The sequence below is a fragment of the Lepidochelys kempii genome, chromosome 2 (assembly GCF_965140285.1).
Source record: "Lepidochelys kempii isolate rLepKem1 chromosome 2, rLepKem1.hap1, whole genome shotgun sequence".
NCBI classification, from domain to species: Eukaryota; Metazoa; Chordata; order Testudines; family Cheloniidae; genus Lepidochelys; species Lepidochelys kempii.
The window spans coordinates 184416842-184437461 of NC_136381.1; the positions used below are offsets into that span (position 1 = coordinate 184416842).

The following is a 20620-nucleotide window of genomic DNA, read 5'->3' on the forward strand; positions in this document are numbered from 1 at the left end:
AGAGAAAATATTTTTTTCTCTAATCTTATTTATAATAATCCTGGTGATTACCTGTAAAAATAAGTCACACTTCTGTCTGAATTTTTTTCCAAGTTGATGGTGTTCTGTTAAACATGAAAAGAACAAATCTGCAACCATGGTACTCGTCTGAGTAATCTGTACAAGAGCATTTGGACATAAGATAAACAGTTAATTGAAAAGTTTTTTTTAACAGGACTCCATGTTTAGGATGAAAAACCTTAATGGGTATCATGGGAACATTAATTAAAACTGATACATAGACTGTGGTGAAATAGTCTTTTCACTTAACATACTTGTGGGATAGTATGCCTCTTGGCCCTAGTGAAGTGAATTGGAGTTTTCCCTTTGACTGCAACGAAACCAGGATTTCATCCCTCCCTCTCTGTTAAACAATAAACACACGAGCCAGTTCTGTAGACTATTCTGATATTCTTGCATTTATAATAATAAAAATGACATTCACTTGAAATATGAATTAAAAAATGGCAGTCTCTCTTAAATTCTTCCATAGTGTTGTGAAAATTTGACAATTTGGTGTGATGGTATGGAGTGAATTAGAAATCAAGGCAGAATGTCTTAATGAACTTTTTTAATATTTGGCTTTAATTATTCTAATTGTGTTACCTAAAATAAATTTAAGATCTGATATTCTGTGGACAATTACATGCGACTGTGAATTGTAAATTGTACAAGATGATGTAATCTCTATGATGCCTGTTCTGTATTAATTTTTTTTAAACATTTTGTAGCTTTCTCATCGCTCATATGATAGAAAATGGGGACGTATCCAAAAGTGGATGGTAGGCCAGGACTGCCTGTTGTGCATGTTTACGCTTGCAGAATTAACATAGACTTGGAGGGAATAAATTACTAATGGTTTGCAAAGTGTGAACACATTTTATGACTAATGGGGGGGGAAATCATTACATAAGGTCACATATAGGACATGGTACAGAGGCAAAAAACATTGGAAGTGTGCCATTTTCTCTTTCACAGTGAGTTTGCATTCAGAATGGAATTAAAGTAGCTTTATGTTGGCAAAGGCTTATTTTTAAAATTGTAAATGTTTCTATGTTAACTTACTTCCACAGCCTGCCTTATTCTATATTCTTCTTTGATTAGACTGGCAGGTGTTGTCTTCCACAGATGATCCAGGCTATCTTTCAGTGGCTAATACTTTCTTTAAACAAAACAAAAAGTCAGTTTAAAATTGATATACTATAACCTCCAACTTTTCTTTTTGTCTTTAAAAATATGAGGCGGGGGCAGGCAGTGGCAGCTTACTCTTGCATTCTGGATTCCAAACTTCCAGTTGATTCCAGCGGAACTTTGGGGTGAAAACAAATGCAAGACTGGTTCCTCTACGTGGGATGGCATGGAGATAACAGAGTTGAAATTAGAGCACAGTGCCCCTCAGTCTGTTTACGTTTATTCAGCTGTATAATTAGAGAGCTGTTTTCACAAATTTGTAGGCCTATCTTTGCTTTTCTAAAAGCAAAATTCAGATATGATTCTATAGAGAAGTCAATTCTATAGAAATGTCTTCTAGTTTTCAGAGGGTTAAATCTTCACATTTTTATGCTAACACTTACAAATTGAGCCTATAGTTAGAAGGAATGAATTTTTTTTAAACACTCCAAATTGCATTTAATCCATTTAACAAGGAAAACTGAAACGTGTTCAGGCATTTAAGTTTTTAATATATTTCTCTAGAATAAAAAAAAAAAAAACCCTGCGGAACGTAAAGGTCTAAGAGCATGAACATTGTTTTTTATTTTTGGATTGATTGTAACCTATTAATAAAAATTGCTATCCTATTAATGTTCAAAACATACTTCTCCAAATGCCATGTTGATTTCCCCCCCCCCCCCCAGTTTGTTACATGCTTAATACTGAAATAATGCATGGGATGGGTTTTGGGGAGGAAAAGGAAGTTACCTTTATCAAGTCAGAAGAAATATTTTTTTAAAACTTTGATTAGCTTCCAAAGGTCAAACAATTTTGTAGCTAGGGATTTGCTCTATTTGATTGTTGGCATATTGTAACCATATCATTTGGCTTCTATGCATTGTAATTCCAAAGTTGATTTACAAACTAAATATCACACTGACTTCATAGCCTGCTGAAATTGCAACTGAATCAGCCTACCTAATTTTACTTTTACTTTTATCTTGTCAATTCCTCCACAAACTGTTTATTTAAAAAGCAGTTATCTCAGGGTCCAAGTGCTTATTATTCATTATTGTTCAATTTATTTGTTAGGGTTTGTCTTCACTGGAGAGTTAACTTGAGGTATAACTCCAGTGCAACCCCATCTCTACACACACAAATCCTTAAATTGAGTGTGGTGCTGCTATTAATGAGAGTTGCCTAGCCTATCCAGGGGTATAAGACTTCATTTAGAGTTAGTACACCTCACCAACTGCTAATACAATCACTCTGTGCAGCTCAAGTGTTGTTTTTGCAGTGTGGCCACTCACTTGAGTTAATGCCTCTCTAGTTAACCTAGCTCAAGTGTAGATAATCAAAGTTAACTGCAGTGATGACATAGCCTTAAACACCAACAGTGTACTTGTGATGCCATACCAACTCTTTGTCATCTCCGGTCTCACGCTAGGGTGAGTGTGTGTAGATTTCCATTTTTGTTCCACTGTGTGATGGCCTGCCTTATCCTGAGAATTTGGTCTAGTCCAGTGGTTCTCAAGCTTTTGTACTGGTCACCCCTTTCACATAGCAAGCCTCTGAGTGCGACCCCCCCCCTATAAATTAAAAACACTTTTAAATATATTTAACACCGTTATAAATGCTGGAGGCAAAGCTGGGTCTGGGGTGGAGGCTGACAGCTCATGACCCCCCCATGTAATAAACTTGCGACAAACTGGGGGTCAGTACCCCCAGTTTGAGAACCCCTGGTCTAGTCCCTCAAAGGAGGATCAGGTTGTTAGTTGGTTGCTGGACACCTGGTTGGTGTCTCTTGCCCAGTGATACGGGACCTTCAGTGTCTTGATTTTTTTTTGGTCTCTGCATTGACAGGCGTTTGAGTGGATTTCATTCTCCCTTCGATTCTTAGCCATCTGCTTAACTTTCTGTTGCCTTTAAGTAGAATTCAGATCTGCCTAAATGCCTTCCTTGCTTTCGATCATAAGCCAGGCTGTTAGACGAAGCATACATCCTAAACACCTACCCTTTTAAAATGGAGAATCATTTATGGTAACTAGCAGAAATGATCACCAGCTTCAACAATCTGCCTGCAGTAGACACTGCAGTGTTCACTAAGTCCTGTGATTGAGAGTGCTGACTGCTTTACAGTTGCTTGACATTTCTTGGTTATGTAGGCAGGATAGCCTTTTGTGATGGGTTATATAGAGGTAAAAATTGCCACACAATGCCCAAGAACATGTGGGTTAATGCCCTCTGGAATATATTACTGCAGTGCTCCAGGAAAAGGAATGTTAGTCAACAGTTGCACAAGCATAGTTGGGGGAGTTTTCTGTATTCACCAAAATAAGTGTTGTGAATCCTTAAGGAATGCAACCATTTGCCAATCTTGGCTGCTTCCAAGGGCAGGCCACTTTTAGCCACAAAGGTTACTTATTATGTATTATCCATTTTGAATGTGGGCACAAATCATTTTTGGAGTCAACCACGTGGTTGAAAGTGGTTGAAAACTTGGCTAAAAGTGTAGTATGACTGAGGGACCCTAAGTCCCAAACTAATATCACCTCTATGTACAGTCTAAAAGGTGTTGCTGCAGTGGACCCTTTCTTTACCCTGTTGATAGGTGAGGTCTGACTGCTAGCACTTTGTGACCTTTTGAGAGGTGGAAGACTGGGGAGGACAACAATTTTTTTTGACAACAAGTGGGTCCAGTTCAAATGTGAAGTTTATATTGAATGGTTTAAATTGAGACAGAATTTCGTAGTGTATTTATTCCCTGTAACTAAATATTTTTTATGTTTAAGATGCTTCTGGCAATTAAAACAATAGTTTTTTCCCCTCTATTTTTGTTCCCAGTTTTCTCACAAAGCTTCCCTTATTTCTAGGTTATAGTAAACCCTCCCCAATCCTTCAATTGAAGAAAGTATCTTGGGGTATCTCAGCTGCAGACTTCTCCAAAGTCAGGCAAGGCCAGGGGAATTAAAGGATCAGGAGCTCCCAAATGAAAAATGTATAGCTTACAGGGTATAATCACACTTTAATTTTGGTTGCTACCCCTAGCAGAAAGTTAATCTTGGTGACAGTGGGACAGAGGTATCTTTATCTGGGCTAAAGTAACTTTGGAATCAACTTTCAGATTCTTGTTTTGACAAACTTCTCTGGAGTATAATTCTTGGGTTTCTTTCGTTTTTAGTCTTTAATGAGATTCTTCTACATTTGTTCTAGATATATCATTTTTTTTCTGCCCAACCAGCAAAAGATTGTCCATTTTTTACTTTTAATTAAATAATACGTCACCTCAGCTGCATTTTCTTAACAACATAGTGTGGTAGACACCTGCCTTCGAGTCAAAATGAAATGAAAGCAATGTTCATCTGATGTGAATGCATTCACTTGCTTCAGTTGATTTCCCAAACACTTACCTGTGTGCAAAATAAGTACTGCATGCTCTTCCGTTTGCTTACTTTTATTTTGTTCATCTTTTTTTTTTCATTAAATAACTTTCTACATTTCTTCTTTCTCAGGAAGATTCAGAGAGGGCCAGGTATTCTCTCCGTTCTAGTCATCGTTCCTATCTGGTTTGTGCTAATCTATAAACTCTCCCTTCTCCCTGCTAGGCCTTACTTTAACAAACAAACATTTAACTTCATTTTGCTTTCATTTTTGTTATCAGGGAGCGGATGACTTGGTGTGTGCTCGAAATATTGGCAGTCATAGGGTTAGTACATAGTTTGTGTGAACTTTGATACTACATGCAACTTATCTATTTTAATCAATATAAATGGGGCAGTGTGTTCACATCAACGTTTTAATTGTATTTTATATCAGTTTATCTGAATCTCTTAATAAATCTTTAAAATCTCGTGGTGTTTGTACTATGAGATACCTTGATTTTTTTCCCCCTAAACACTTTTTTGTTTGTACTATAATTTAGTTGCTTAAAATAATTAACTTCATGTGAGTTTGGAAATAAGCCCTAAAACATAAGTAGTTCAGATTTTGATTACATGGAATAATTTTACTTCCATTGGAAGCAAACTTAAAAAAAAAAAAAATCACATACTTAGTGTTAGTACATGTACAGTACAACTTTTAAATAGACTGTATTTAAAACTTAGGTCAAGTCATTGTACTTGCGTCACTTGTTCTTCTACCAAACAAGTGCTGAGAATAAGATTGCATAGTCATGTACATGCATGTTACCTGCACATTAAGATATTTCAAGCTGTCTGTAGCTGCTAGGACTCATCACCTGTGCACTGAGGTCAGATTGGAAGCTGGCTCTTGATAATTGCTTAGAATGCTTTGTTTAGGTTGGTAGTGCTTTTGAAAGAAAAGTGGATCTAAAAATGTTTCTCCTTGTTCCCTTGCCTCTTCCTTCTCAAATTTTCTCTTCTCTTTGCTGCTTTTCTACTTTCTTTTTCTCCCAGTTCCCCCCCTCTTCCTTTCTTGTTCATTGTTTCCCTTCCATTTCCCTTCCACTTCCCTCTCACCTTCTCTTCCTCTACCCTAAGAGTTGCTTCCCTCTCTTCTATCTCTACTCACTTCTTACCGCTCAAATCTACTTCTTTACTCTTGCATTTCTCTCTCCTCCTTTCCTATGGTGGCTTTTCTTTCATACTTAAGAGAGAGATCTGTGTGATTCCTATGTTCTGTTTTTTCCACTCTTGCAGAAGTTGAGAATATGCAGTCTTAAGTTACTTCATTATTCCGTTTTAGCAGCAGCCCACCCAAAAGAGACTTGCAAGCTCTCTGTTCACTGGCTTCATCCCCATAGAGTACAATTTTGTAATGATGGTGTGAGTGTGGCAGTTCACCAACATCTACAGCTCCTTTCCTTCAATCTGTTTCCCTTTCCTTGACCATCCTCCCCCTGCACCCTCCCAGTCTTATGATAGACTTCCCCCGCAGGCTCAGACAAAAGCAGGACGGGCAATGTTTAGAGCTGAAAATCAGTTCTCCACCAGAGCATTTTGTATCTTAAAGTAAATAAATGTTGAGCTTTTCTTATTTCTAGTAATACTGTGAAGATCCTTAAGTATGATTCACCTCAGTAGTAACATTAAATAATTTATCTATTTGCTTTTCTGTTTCCATCACTCCATAAGAGAGAAGAGTTCTAGAAAACTGAAAGAGGAACATTGTAATGTCAATATTAAGGGAGTGAAATGGCTAATTACGGACTAATGGTTAACTTCAATCTCAGGAAACTTTTTTTTTTTAAAGCAACTTACTGTGTGGACAGAACTGGAACATAAGAAATTGTCAATGTGAGTTTACAAAGAACAGATCTTGTCCAAGAAAGTTGACGTTTTTCAAAAATGACTAAAAGTTTACTAATGAGAAAGTGATAACTGTGTGCTCTGTGGTAAATGGATTTTAGTCAACCATTTGATAAAGTATTGGTGCAGTATACATTGATACGCCTGTTTTCCATCTATTACTCATAATAGATCTATCTATCTATCTCTACGTGTGTGTGTGTGTGTGTGTGTAAATGTAATTACAGAAATTCTGTACAAAAGACGCTTGGCAGAATTTGATTTTTACTTTTCATAATTTCAATAGATAACTATTTTAAAACTGTTTTTCTAGTTTTATCCATTTCAGTGTTCACACTTGCATACTTATGCGTTTTAACCATATTTTGTATTTTATTTTAATTTTCATAGTTGCAGGAAATTATGGGAGTGGGTCAGAGTACTGGGGGAGGTCAGACAATAATTATTTAACGACAGTAGATGTTGAGACTTAAAAACTAAAGGTTTCTAACTATTAAAACTCAAATACCCAATATCACGTGTCAAAATATACAAAATAAATATCCCTAAATCAAAATCTAATAAGTTCCCAAGCAGCATTTTTCTTACTTTGCCTATCATTACATTTTTATTAATATTGATGGAAATATTTTTGTCTATTTGTGTATATGCATTGAAATAAATGTTTAGTGACATGTACCGATAAAAATCTAATCCCCTCCAGGCTTAAGAATAGTCAAGCTTCATTCCTCAGTTAATGGAAACAACACTTCAGTGTTGAGGTTAATATTCAATATGCTTTTCTCTAAAGCAGACCATCTCTGACCCTTCTTTTTGGAATACAAACTTAAATCTTGTTGTGGTCATTAAAAGCTCGAAGATGACTAGCTACCAAATGTCAGAAAATAAGAACAAGTCTTAGTTGCATTTATTATTTATATTATGATAGTGCCCATGTAGTCTACACAGCCAATGGCAGCGAGTCTCAGAGCCTGGCTCTACATACTTGGGCTCATGGGTCTAGGGCTACCATGCTATTTAAGTGCTTTGCTAAATTGTGCCCTAAATTAGATGAATAATGGCATATTGTACATTCAAAACCATAGAGAATGTTAGTTACCTTTAAATGTCTGGTCATGTTTTAAAGTTAATATCTGGTGTGGAATAACTTACCTTATGGTATAAAATGTCACGGACTTCTTTGAATGAAATTGCCGTAAAACTGAATTTATAGATTATAAGTGAAGCAAAGAAATTGAGGTACTTAATGAGAAAACAGAAGTGCTAGATCTTAAATTAATATAAAAGATAAAACGTGCACGTATAATATGTATGCAGGTCTTATGATTACTTTTTTTGAAAAGTGTATAGGAATGTATTCCATGGTAAAAAGCATTAATAAATGCGCCTACCCACACCAGAAACTAGAGAAACTAATTTGGTAGATAAACATTAGCCTTTCTTCATCTTTTCCAAAGAGAAAACAATTTGCTGAAAGCAGTCATGTTGTTTCTCATTCTTTAAGAAATAAAACTCAATTAAAGAAAGCACAAACTAGTATAGTTAGAAATAGCACATGAGATGGTCATCCATAGTACTTGTCAGTGGTGACCACACAACTCGCTCTTAAGTTATACTGTCATTCCTAGTGCATAAAATTAGCTTTATTACACTGCTTGCCATGCATTGAGTACAGATTTATATATATCTCTATGCTGAAAGCAGTTTTTTATTTTGAATTTGTTTACTGTTTATATATTTGAAATTCATAATCTTCTACAATTTCATTCCTACGAGTTCATCTTTGGATGTCAGTGGGTCTCATAGCAGCAGAACAAGCACCTCCAGAAGGAGAGATCTTGTGGTGTGTAACCTGGAAATGAGCATATTTGGCTGTGTTCATGTAATGTAACATTTTGTTTGCCTACTGATCAGAAATAGTAATAAAATACTGCACACATTATTTTAATGGAAAACAAAGTAGTTACTGAAGTATAAAGAAAAGGAGTACTTGTGGCACCTTAGAGACTAACCAATTTATTTGAGCATGAGCTTTCGTGAGCTACAGCTCACTTCATCGGATGCATACTGAAGTATGTTATTACTTGTATAATACAGCTTTCTTCCAGCAAAAATGTATTTGAAGGCTCTAAGAAATCTGTGGCTTAAATTTTGTTTTGGCTGAGCAAACCAAGGTGGGAACAGTGTTGTGGGAAGAGGTAGTCTTCCAGTTCCTCAAATAAGAGAAATGTGTTGAGATGAGAAATCTTGAAAACCTCTGCATTAAATTAAATGTAGATTCTCTGCTCAGCTTTTGGCAGGAGACAGCTTCAAGCTTCAATTTGTAGATTGCTCCAGCCATATCTTTTTTTGGGGTAGATACTGTACTTTTAGTCCCATGATCCGGACTGAAATAAGAAAATAAAGGATAACTATTATTCTAGCTTAGACAATTTGATCTGTATTATTTATATGCAGATTTTAATGTTTTCTGAAGTTGTTGAATTGTTAATGAATTATTATTAGGGTTCTGTGTGCGTCAGAGATCGCGGTAGTGATGGATTCCGTGACTTTCTGTGACTTCTGCAGCAGCTAGTGTGGCTGAGCCCTGGTCCGTCCAAGCAGCTAGCCCCGAGGACAGCTGCTCAGGCAGCCCTGGGGACAGCCACACCAGCTGCTGCTGCAGTGGCTCTGCAGTCAGCCGCTCGGGCGGCCCCGCAGCCAGCCACACCAGCCGCTGCCGGAGTGGCATTGGCCTTGGGGCCAGCTGCATGGGCCGCTGCTCTGGCAGCCCCGGGTAGCTGGCTCCGAGGACTGCCCAAGCAAGGGCTGATGCGGCTGGCCCCGGGACTGCCTGCACAGCAGTCCTGGGGCCGATGGGACTCGATGCAGCTAGGCAGCTCCCAGCAGTGGTCCTGGGGTGGCCGGAGCAGCGGCTTGCCCCCTGGGGCTTCCCCCATGGTGGCAGCTGGAGCAGCAGCAAGCCCCTGGGACTCTACTCTTCCCAGCGGCTGGTGCCACATGCTCCTACCCCCCACCTCCTCTACCTGCACCCACTCCAACATTCAATCATAGATATTTATGATATAAGTCATGGACAGGTCACAGTAGGTTGACCAGATAGCAATTGTGAAAAAGCGGGACAGGGGTGGAGGGTAATAGGCGCCTATATAAGATAAAGTCCCAAAAAATGGGACTGTCCCCATAAAAACGGTCACCGGCAGTGATTTTTTTTGTTTGTTTCTTGCCCCGACCTGTCCATGACTTTTACTAAAAATACCCGTGATTAAATCCTAGCCTTAATTATGATCCTATATATGGGGTTTTGATGGCAACAGCACTCTTCAGTCTGACCTATCTCCATGTGTTGCATTTAAAATAACCCTTTTTTAGTTAAAATGGTGCAGGTTAAAAAGTAAACCAGATCTGAGTGGGAAAACAAATATTCAGAGAATCAAATTAACAACAAAGAGGTTATCCTTATAAGTCTCCTTTTAATAGCATAAATGTCTTAATAAAAAAAAAACCCACCAGTTTTGGCTTCAGTTGTAGCATTAATAGGGTATAGAAAGATTCTGAAACCAGTTTCCATTTTCTTTTCTTTCCTGTTACAGTCAGAAAAGTGACACTGAAATAACACCAGCATTCTCAACAGTTCTGCTTCCTATGAGTACTAAAAATCTGTATCTGCTTGCTTCACTAGCAAGAATAAAATTTTATTCTGACAGCATTGCAAAGCCAATATCAATAGAAGAGGGGACCTGGATGCTTTTGTGGCTTATGCATCACCAACAGATTGGTTAACTAAGGCCTTGTCTACACTATGAAATTAGGTCGAATTTATAGAAGTCGGCTTTGTAGAAAGCGTTTTTATACAGTCGATTGTGTCCCCCCCTCACACAGATGCTCTAAGTGAATGTAGTCACCGGAGTGTGTCCACAGTACCGAGGCAACCGTCGACTTCCGGAGCATTGCACTGTGGGTAGCTATCCCACAGTTCCTGCAGTCTCCACCGCCCATTTGAATTCTGGGTAGAAATCCCGGTGCCTAATGGAGCTAAAACATTGTCGCTGGTGGCTCTGGGTACATATCGTCAGGCCCTCCTTCCATCCCCCCCTCCATGAAAGCAAGAGCAGACAATCGTTTTCCGCCTTTTTTCTTGAGTTACCTGTGCAGACGCCATACCATGGCAAGCATGGAGCCCGCTCAGCTAACCGTCACCGTATGTCTCCTGCGTGTTGGCAGATGCAGTACTGCATTGCTACACAGCAGCAGTTTATGGCCTTTTGGCAGCAGACAGTGCAGTATGACTGGTAGCCATCGTCGACGTAGTCCAGGGTGCTCTTTTAACAGACCTTGATGAGGTCGGGGCGCCTGGGCAAACATGGGAGTGACTCAGCCAGGTCATTTTCCTTTTAAATTTTGTCTCATGGCGGTTCAGTCCTACCGGCAGTGTACTGTCTTTTAATCTGCAGCCAGCAGAAGACGATGGTCAGCAGTCATACTGCACCGTCTTCTGCCGAGCACCCAGGAGATGACGATGGCTAGCGGTCGTACTGCACAGTCTGCTGCCAGCAAGATGTATAAAGATAGATGAAATGGATCAAAACAAAAATAGACCAGATTTGTTTTGTATTCATTTTCTCCTCCCTCCCTCTGTGAAATTAACGGCCTGCTAAACCCAGTTTTGAGTTCTATCCTTGAGGTTTTGAGTTCTATCCTTGAGGGAGCCATCTGTTTCTCGCAAAGCCACCCCCTTTGTTGATTTTAATTCCCTGCAAGCCAACCCTGTAAGCCATGTTGGCAGTCGCCCCTCCCTCTGCCAGAGCAAGGGCAAACAATCATTTTGCACCCTTTTCACTGGATTTCCCGAGCAGGAGCAGACGCCATAGCACAGCAAGCATGGAGCCCGTTCAGCTCACCACAGCAGTTATGATGATTGTAAACACCTCACGCATTATCGTGCAGTGTATGCAGAACCAGCACCTGAAAAACCAGGCAAGGAGGCGACGGCAGCGCGGTGATGAGGACATGAACACACTTTTCTCTAAAACCGCGTTCCCCTGTAATTTGGAGAACATGTTAATGGGGCAGGCTCATGCCATGGAACACCAATTCTGGGCCCGGGAAACAGGCACAGAGTGGTGGGACCGCATCGTGTTGCAGGTCTTGGACGATTCCCAGTGGCTGCGAAACTTTCGCATGCGTAAGCGCACTTTCATGGAACTTTGTGACTTGCTTTCCCCTGCCCTGAAGTGCAAGAATACCAAGATGAGAGCAGCCCTCACAGTTCACAAGCGAGTGGCAATAGCCCTGTGGAAGCTTGCAACGCCAGACAGCTATCGGCCAGTTGGGAATCAATTTGGAGTGGGCAAATCTCCTGTGAGGGTTGCTGTGATGCAAGTAGCCAGCACAATCACTCAGCTGCTGCTATCAAAGGTAGTGACCCTGGGAAATGTGCAGGTCATAGTGGATGGCTTTGCTGCAATGGGATTCCCTAACTGTGGTGGGGCTATAGACGGAACGCATATCCCTATCTTGAGACCGGACCACCAGGGCAGCCAGTACATAAACCGCAAGGGGTACTTTTCAATGGTGCTGCAAGCACAGGTGGATCACAAGGGACGTTTCACCAACATCAATGTGGGATGGCCGGGACAGATTCATGACGCTCGCGTCTTCAGGAACTCTGGTTTGTTTAAACGGCTGCAGGAAGGGATTTACTTCCCAGACCATAAAATAACCGTTGGGGATGTTGAAATGCCTATAGTTATCCTTGGGGTCCCAGCCTACCCCTTAATGCCCTGGCTCATGAAGCCATACACAGGCAGCCTGGACAGTAGTCAGGAGCTGTTCAACTATAAGCTGAACAAGTGCAGAATGGTGGTAGTGTGTGCATTTGGATGTTTAAAGGGTTGCTGGTGCAGTTTACTAACTCGCTCAGACCTCACGAAACCAATATTGCCATTGTTATTGCTGCTTGTTGTGTGCTCCACAATCTCTGTGAGAGTAAGGGGGAGACGTTTATGGCGGGGTTGGGAGGTTGATGTGAATCGCCTGGTCGCTGAATATGCGTAGCCAGACACCAGGGCAGTTAGAAGAGCACAGGAGGGTGCAGTGCGCAACAGAGAAGCTTTGAAAACCAGTTTCATGACTGGCCAGGGTACTGACACTTCTGTTTGTTTCTCCTTGATGAAAACCCTCCCGCTTGGTTGACTCTAATTCCCTGTAAGCCACCTGCCCTCCCGCCTTCGATCACAGCTTGCTTGCAAAGGAAATAAAGTCACTATCATTTAAAAAACATGTATTCTTTATAAATTGATCATAAAAATAGGGACATAACTCACAAGGTAGCCCGGCTCTGGTGTGGGAGGAGGATGGGGGGAAGGAAAAGGCCACTTTAAAACTTGTTGAATGCCAGCCTTCTGTTGCTTGGGCTGTCCACTAGGGTGGAGTGGTTGGGTGCCCGGAGCCTCCCACCCTGCGTTCTTGGGCGTCTGGGTGAGGAGGGAGGGCGGTTAAGCAGGGACTGCAGCGACAGTCTGTGATCCTGCTGCTGTTCATGAACCTCCACCAGACGTCAGAGCATGTCCGTTTGATCCCGCAGTATTCCCAGCGTTTCCTCATGCCTCCTCTGAGCTTCCTGCCGTCACCTCTCTTCACGTTCATCGGCCACTGTCCGGTACTCTGCTGTTGTGTCCCTCCACACAGCTCTGTCAGTGCTGCACAACTGCATGAGCTCATTGATCATTTCATCGCGCATGTGTGTTTTTCACTGCCTTATCTGAGAGAGCCTCTGGGACGGAGGAGGGAGGCTTGAAACATTTGCAGCTGCTGGAAGAAAAAAGGGAGTGAAGTATTTAAAAAGATACATTTTACAGAACAATGGCTATACTCTTTCACGGTGAACACCATTATTCACATTACATAGCATATGTGATTTTGGTACAAGGTTGCATTTTGCATCTTGTATTGAGTGCCTGCGGCTTTGGTGTTAGAGATCACACACACAGGGCCAGGCAACAGAATTCAGCTCACAGGCGGCCATGGTAAGCCTTTTGTAAGTAAGGTCTTTTGGCTTCTGCAGCCTTCATAACAGCAGCCCCCTCCTTTCCCATACCAAGTAAAGCCCGTTGAGTTGGCCATTTACTGCTGCAGTTTTCCTGTTAACGTGCAGCAGCAGAAAACAAACTAACGCCCTCCCCACATCCAATTATCTGGGATGATCGCTTTTCCCCTCCCCCCTGGCTGGTATCAGGGAAGATCCCTGCTAGCCAAACGCGAACAGCTCCACGCCAGTGGCCCCCCCTCCCACCGTGTGTCTAACTGCAGGGAGGATTTCTTTTCAGCCACAGGCAAACAGCCCATTAGGAACGGGCACCTCGAAATGTCCCCTTAATTAAATTCACCTATTTCAACCAGATTACCACGAACGATATCACTTTCCTGAGGATAACACAGAGAGATAAAGAACGGATGTTGCTTGAATGCCAGCAAGCACTAGGACCATACGCTGCCAGGCTTTGTCATTCAATGATACCAGATTACTTGCTATTAGCATGGCGTGATCAAGTGTCCTACTATGGAGGACAGAATAAGGCTGCTCTCCCCAGGAACCTTCTGCAAAGGCTTTTAGAGTACCTCCAGGAGAGCTTCATGGAGATGTCCTTGGAGGATTTCTGCTCCATCCCCAGACACGTTAATAGACTTTTCCAGTAGCAGTACTGGCCATGAATGCATCCCAAGTCCTCAGGGCTACTTAATCATTAAACGCTTGTTTTGTAACATGTATTATACTAAAAAAGGTACACTCACAAGAGGTCCCTTCTCTGGCATCACTGGTTTGGGAGGGTATTTCAGTCAGGGTGATAAAAAGATCCTGGTTGTTGGGGAGAACGGTGTGCTGTGTGCTCTCCCCAAGCTCGTTGTCGTCCTCCTAATCTTCCCCATCTGCAAAATCCTCAGCCATGGCGGAGAGTATCCCATCCTCGGAGTCCAAGGACAGCGGTGGGGTAGTGGTGGCGGCCCCCCCCTAAAATTGCATGCAGCTCAGCATAGAAGCGGCATGTCTGGGGCTCTGTCCCAGAGCATCCGTTTGATTCTTTGGTTTTCTGGTACGCTTGTCTGAGCTCCTTAAGTTTTACGCGGCACTGTGTTGTGTCCCTGATGTAACCTCTGTCCCTCATGACCTCGGAGATTTTTTTGAAATGTTTTGGCATTTCGTCTTTTGGAACGCAGTTCTGATAGCACGGATTCCTCTCCCCATACAGCGATCAGATCCAGCACCTCCCATTAGGTCCATGCTGGAGCTCTTTTTCGATTCTGGGACTGCATGGTCACCTGTGCTGCTGAGCTCGCCTAGCCAAACAGGAAATGAGATTCAAAAGTTCCCAGGGCTTTTCCTGTACACGTGGCCAGTGCATCCGAGTTCAGAGTGCTGTCCAGAGTGGTCACAAAGGTGCACTGTGGGATAGCTCCCGGAGGCCAATACCTTCAAATTGTGTTCACACTAACCCTAATTCGAAACGGCGATGTTGATTTCAGCACTAATCCCCTTGTTGGGAGGAGTACAGAAATTGGTTTTAAGAGCACTTTATGTCGAAAAAATGTGTATGATAATCAAGGTGGGCCATTTCCAGCACAAATCCAGGTTTTCTCACCCCCCCCCACCGCCCTCCAAAAACCACACACACAAACTCACTCTCCTGCTGGTAATAGCTAATAGGTAATAAAAGAAATAGTATATTTCAATTCACCTAATACAAGTACTGTAGTGCAATCTCTTTTTATAATGAAAGTTGAACTTACAAATGTAGAGTTATGTACAAAAAAAACCTGCATTCAAAAATAAAACAATGTAAAACTTTAGAATCTACAAGTCCACTCAGTCCTACCTCAGCCAATCGCTCAGATAAAGAAGTTTGGTTACAATTTGCAGTAGATAATGCTGCCCACATCTTGTTTACAATGTTACCTGAAAGTGGGAACAGGCGTTTGCATGGCACTGTTGCAGCCAACATCACAAGACACTTATGTGCCAGATGCACTAAAGATTCCTATGTCCCTTCATGCTTCAACCACCATTCCAGAAGACATGCGTCCATGCCTATAACGGGTTGTGCTTGATAATGATCCAAAGCAAAGGGGACTGACACATGTTCGTTTTCATCATCTGAGTCGGATACCACCAGCAGAAGGTTACTTTTCCTTTTTGGTGGTTCGGGTTCTGTAGTTTCTGCGTCAGATGTTGCTCTTCTAAGACTTCTTAAAGCATGCTCCACACCTCGTCCCTCTCAGATTTTGGAAGGCACTTCAGATTCTTAATTCTTGGGTCGAGTGCTGTATCTGTCTTTAGAAATCTCACATTGTACCTTCTTTGCATTTTGTCAAATCTGCAGTGAAAGTGTTCTTAAAATGAACGTGTGCTGGGTCATCATCCGAGACTGCTATAATATGAAATATACAGCAGAATGTGTGTGAAACAGAACAGGAAACATACAATTCTCCCCCAAGGAGTTCAGTAACAAATTTAATTAATGCATACTTCTTTTAACGAGCATCATCAGCATAGAAGCATGTCCTCTGGAATGGTGGCTGAAGCATGAAGGGGCATATGAATCTTTAGCATATTGGCATATAAATACCTTGCAATGCTGACTACAAAAGGGCCATGCGAATGCCTGTTCTCACTTGTAGATGACCATGTAAATAAGAAGCGGTCAGCAGTATCTTCCATTAATGTAAACAAACTTGTTTGTCTTACCAATTGGCTGAACAAGAAGTAGGACTGAGTAGACTTGTAGGCGCTAAAGTTTTTTGCATTGTTTTCTTTTTGAGTGCAGTTATGTAACACACAAAAAATCTACATTTGTAAGTTACACTTTCACGATAAAGAGATTGCATTACAGTACTTGTATGACGTGAATTGAAAAATCCTATTTCTTTTGTTTATCGTTTTTACAGGGCAAATATTTGTAATAATATAAAGTGAGCACTGTACACTTTGTATTCTGTGTTGTAATAGAAATATATTTGAAAATGTAGAAAAAATCCTAAAATATTTAATAAATTGCAATTGATATTCTATTGTTTAACAGTGCAATTAATCAATTATTTTTTTAATTGCAATTAATTTTTTTGAGTTAATCACGTGAGTTAACTTCGATTAATCGACAGGCCTGCTTTTCAGAAATTTGCACAATTTTAGCAGTGTGCTATGAAATAGGCATTCTAATTTTAAAAAATCTATTTTCCCTCAGAAATACCAGTTTGTGATGCATAATATTCCATAGTGTGAATTTTGACTTGTACTCAGTATATCTGGGATTCTTTTAATCCTCTTAATTTTTGACTACTACTTTATTGATATTAACATTTTTAAATTTTTATTTTTTTCTATCCTGATTTCCTGTTGTCTTGGCATTCTGAAATTCTTCTTTCTTCTCCGTTGGTTTACCATACCTTTAGCGTGATGGTGGGAAGGATAGATCTACAAGACATTCTCTCTCAGTATGTGGATAATTTGCATGTCTTTATATGAATAATGGCTACTTTCAAAAGACCTGATCACATTAATTTTGAATGATTGTGAGCTCTTAAAAATTATCACTAAATTCACACCTTACCTACTGTGTTCTTAGTTAGGAAATGATTACAAATGTAACTATTTTGGAAGGGTGCATATATAACTACTTTTCTGACAAAAAATAAAGTTATAGAATATAGAATTTTAAATCTAAATAGCCATCTGTATGTGTCACTCATTGTTAAATTTCTATTTTAAGGTAATATTATAGTAGCATTATAATTACTGTTCTGAAGAGCATGGTATTGGCATGGGGTTCCTTTAAAGCCTTTTCTACTTACCTCTGCCATTTAAAAATATTACCTCCATTTAACTTGGCATACAGATTAGACTGAGGAAACATACATTTTCAAAAACTAATATATTATTATTGTGCATCAAAATATACTAATTTATGATAACTGCTAATGCCCTGATCTTGCAACTTGTTCTACCTAGGCACAACCCTGCACCCGTACTGGCTGCTGCCATGGTCCTAAAATAGTGGGGTGAGCTGCCAGCTCATCTACACTAGGACTCGCAAAGTTGCTTATATCTGTGAGACAGAAATAGTATTTGGAATGGTGGGAAATCTGTTTTTTTTTTTTTCTTTAAAAATACATAGAATATACACAGAAGGAGAGGTGTTCTGATGGCTGGAAGGCACTTCCAATATCAGTTGGGGCAAATACTACTGAGGCAGATAATACAGAGGAGGTTCACACACGACAGAGCCCTGCCTGTCAGGGTTTGCCATTGTGCAGCAAGGATTTGTGGCCAAGACTAGTTGATCTGCTACATGCAATCTAAATGGTTCACCACCTACCCCGCAGCCACATTAGCACAAGCATTACAGAGGCCACATCAGCTTTTAGGCTGGAGCCAGTTCAGAGACCTGTCCAGGAAGAATTTCTTCTGCTTCTCATTGCAGAGCCTGCTGAGATTTTGCACTGTGTCTGAGACTTGGTCTGTAAGTAATTTACGTCTCTTGATTCAGACTCTGTAAGTGCAGAAAGAAAAGCTTGTGCCTGTTACATTTGGGTCACAAAATCATAAGGGCTAGATACAACAACCACAAAAAAGCTTAAATTCTCAAACACAGGGATCAGGGTATCTGATCCGTTAATTTAAAAAATTATTCCCATTTACCATTCCTGCTTGGAAGTAAGTTAAGCTGGGTTTGTGCAGATCCCTTTAAGCAGAGACAGGAATCAAACATTTTTGTTACTAACATGAACCTGTAAACAAACCAGAAACTAAATTTTCTTAAACAGTGATGATTAACACCCATAAACTTTTTCAATAAACCATGAAATAGATTAAGTAGGTGAAAGGAATAAAAATTTCATAAACTTTTATCTTTTAAGCTTATTTTTTCAATTTTGCACACTTTACTTTTTTGAGAACTACTGTGAATATTGAACACCGGTTGTCTTTACTGGATAACTCAAGACAGGTAAAGTTGCAGTCCCACTCATCTGACCCTTCTTTTGGGTTTAGTGATATGAGCAACCTGCATCTGGTATTTTGGCCCAATCCCCATTCCTCTTACGAGGTAGGTCAGTGTTTTCTATGGCCATGCTCATCTAGAATGGTAAGCGTTTTGTGAAGAATTACATGTTGCTTCTTTTATTATGCTCTGATGTTGATGCTGTTATTGATTAGTGTTGACTTTCTAAATTTTTATTTCTAGAATCATGCTTACAGTGACTCTCACAGTATAAAGAAGTCTTCTAGTTCCCATAAAGATCTGTTGGTTAGTGTTCTTATGCAATATTTGTTATGAATATACCAAATAAGTACAGAGGGTTCTTTACAAGTAAATTCTATATATGTTTACTATACTGGGGCTATTCATGTCTTGGTTTATAGTAAAAGAAATCTAGGGGACCTATGTGATGGTAGCCAAATTCTGCTTTGAATTTGGCCCTTACCAAATCTGAATTAATTGCAACTCCAGTTGTATCAGCAGAATTATGTGTGTACTACTCGGAGCAGAATTTAAATCCTATACAAAGAGGTCTTTGCTAAGCTTTTGGAAATATTTGCAATAGTAATACTTCTGTGGATGAAAATTTATTTTCAGCTTTTTCATTTGATTTCATTTAATTTGCTCTGTGGGGACAGAGAAACTTACTTCATATCTACCCCCCTGACTCTATCAGTTATGAGTATCTTAAATTCTGCTGTGCAGGTTAGGTTTGCCAAAAACATTTGACACCATTTCAGTGAATTTGTTGAAAAAGATGTTGGGATTATCGTGATCTCCAGAAAGTGGTTGTAGAATGTCCAACTATTCAATTTAAACAAATAAGATATTGACAGGAAATCTTTAATTAAAAAAATACATATATTTAGGATGGTATTTTCAAAAGGTCCCAGCCCTGATAAATGAGTCATTGATTAAATGGGCACAGAGTTAGGCCACCTTTGGAAAAATCCCACCTTGAATCTATACTTTTCTCTCACTACTGAAATACTTCCTTATTTTCACAGCACTGTATAGTTTGCCACATTTTTAAAAATGCCACTCTTGCCAAAGAACCATAATTTGCTACATCCCAATACACTTGTTCTTGCATGCTGTCTCTCTTGTGCATGCATGAACACAAATATAGCCAATTTGGAAAATGGATGTGCATATATTGTTCTTTACTCCCCATTGAGTTGCACTGATTCCAATGGAAATATGGATCAGTGCTTTTTGATCCCTTTAAACACACACACTTTTATAGTTAAGAAAGTAGGGGGCTAAATTCCACAATGTAGATGATCAGAAATGTAATCAATAAGCTTTGAATGTGTTTTTCTCTGAGAACAGTGGTATAAGAAAGATAGTCAGGCCCCGATCCTGCACACACTTAGCACATGTTTAACTCCACTAGTGAGCATCAGTGGGACTATTCACAGTTGTAAAGTTAAGCATATGTAAAGCTAAGCATATGCTTAATGTGTTTGCCGGCTTGGTGCCTGGTTTATTAAATATTTTCACTGGTGTTTTGAAAATGTAGTGAAGATACAGACTGTTACATACTTATGAATTCTCTCTACTTTCAAATTCTGATTCAACAAATTATCTAATGGAAACAGATTAAACAAATAAGGATAAGTGTGTTCTGATTTATTATTATTTGATGTCAAATTTTTGAAGTAATAATTATTTACTTGTCAGGTTTTTCAGGGACATTCCTTAGTTTTGCATGGGGCAAAAAACAAACCCATATTTTCTTCTCCTGGCTGGATGAGGCGTTTTTTAAAATGTCAGCATTTTCCGTATTTTTTTAAAGAGTACTTTTTTTTTTTTTTAAAGAAACGACCATTTTTCCTTCAGAAGATTGCACCAATTTTGAGCCCTGGCCTAAAAAAATGAGGGATAACTTTTAATGTCTGTTTACAAGTTTGGGGATGTCTGGGCATTATTGTGGTTTAATTCTTGTTCACAATAACTTTATGAACAATTTTTTGTTTTTTACAGAGTGGATTTTACCATGACCAAAGAAATTATAGCAGCCTTAGACATAACAAACCAATCTCTACCTACCATACTCGGGTCTGTCTGTACTTTGGTTTCTGCTTAATTATTATGCACGGTTTTTTCCTCTTAAGATTCTGGAGT

General features: G+C 39.9%; 1 protein-coding gene across 8 annotated transcripts in view; it reads left to right on the plus strand.

Moving 5' to 3' along the window:
* LRRFIP2 (LRR binding FLII interacting protein 2) overlaps positions 1-20620 on the plus strand; it is a 138269-nt gene that overhangs the window by 39792 nt on the left and 77857 nt on the right. The window contains exons 4-9 of one of the 8 annotated variants that reach the window (XM_073333006.1): positions 771-821; positions 4704-4757; positions 4853-4897; positions 16908-16949; positions 18698-18760; positions 20480-20554. The exons of the other annotated variants lie outside the window; for them this stretch is intronic. Of the exons in view, the coding sequence (XP_073189107.1) occupies positions 771-821; positions 4704-4757; positions 4853-4897; positions 16908-16949; positions 18698-18760; positions 20480-20554 (330 nt within the window). The remainder of the gene's footprint in view (positions 1-770; positions 822-4703; positions 4758-4852; positions 4898-16907; positions 16950-18697; positions 18761-20479; positions 20555-20620) is intronic. 8 annotated transcript variants of the gene reach the window in all.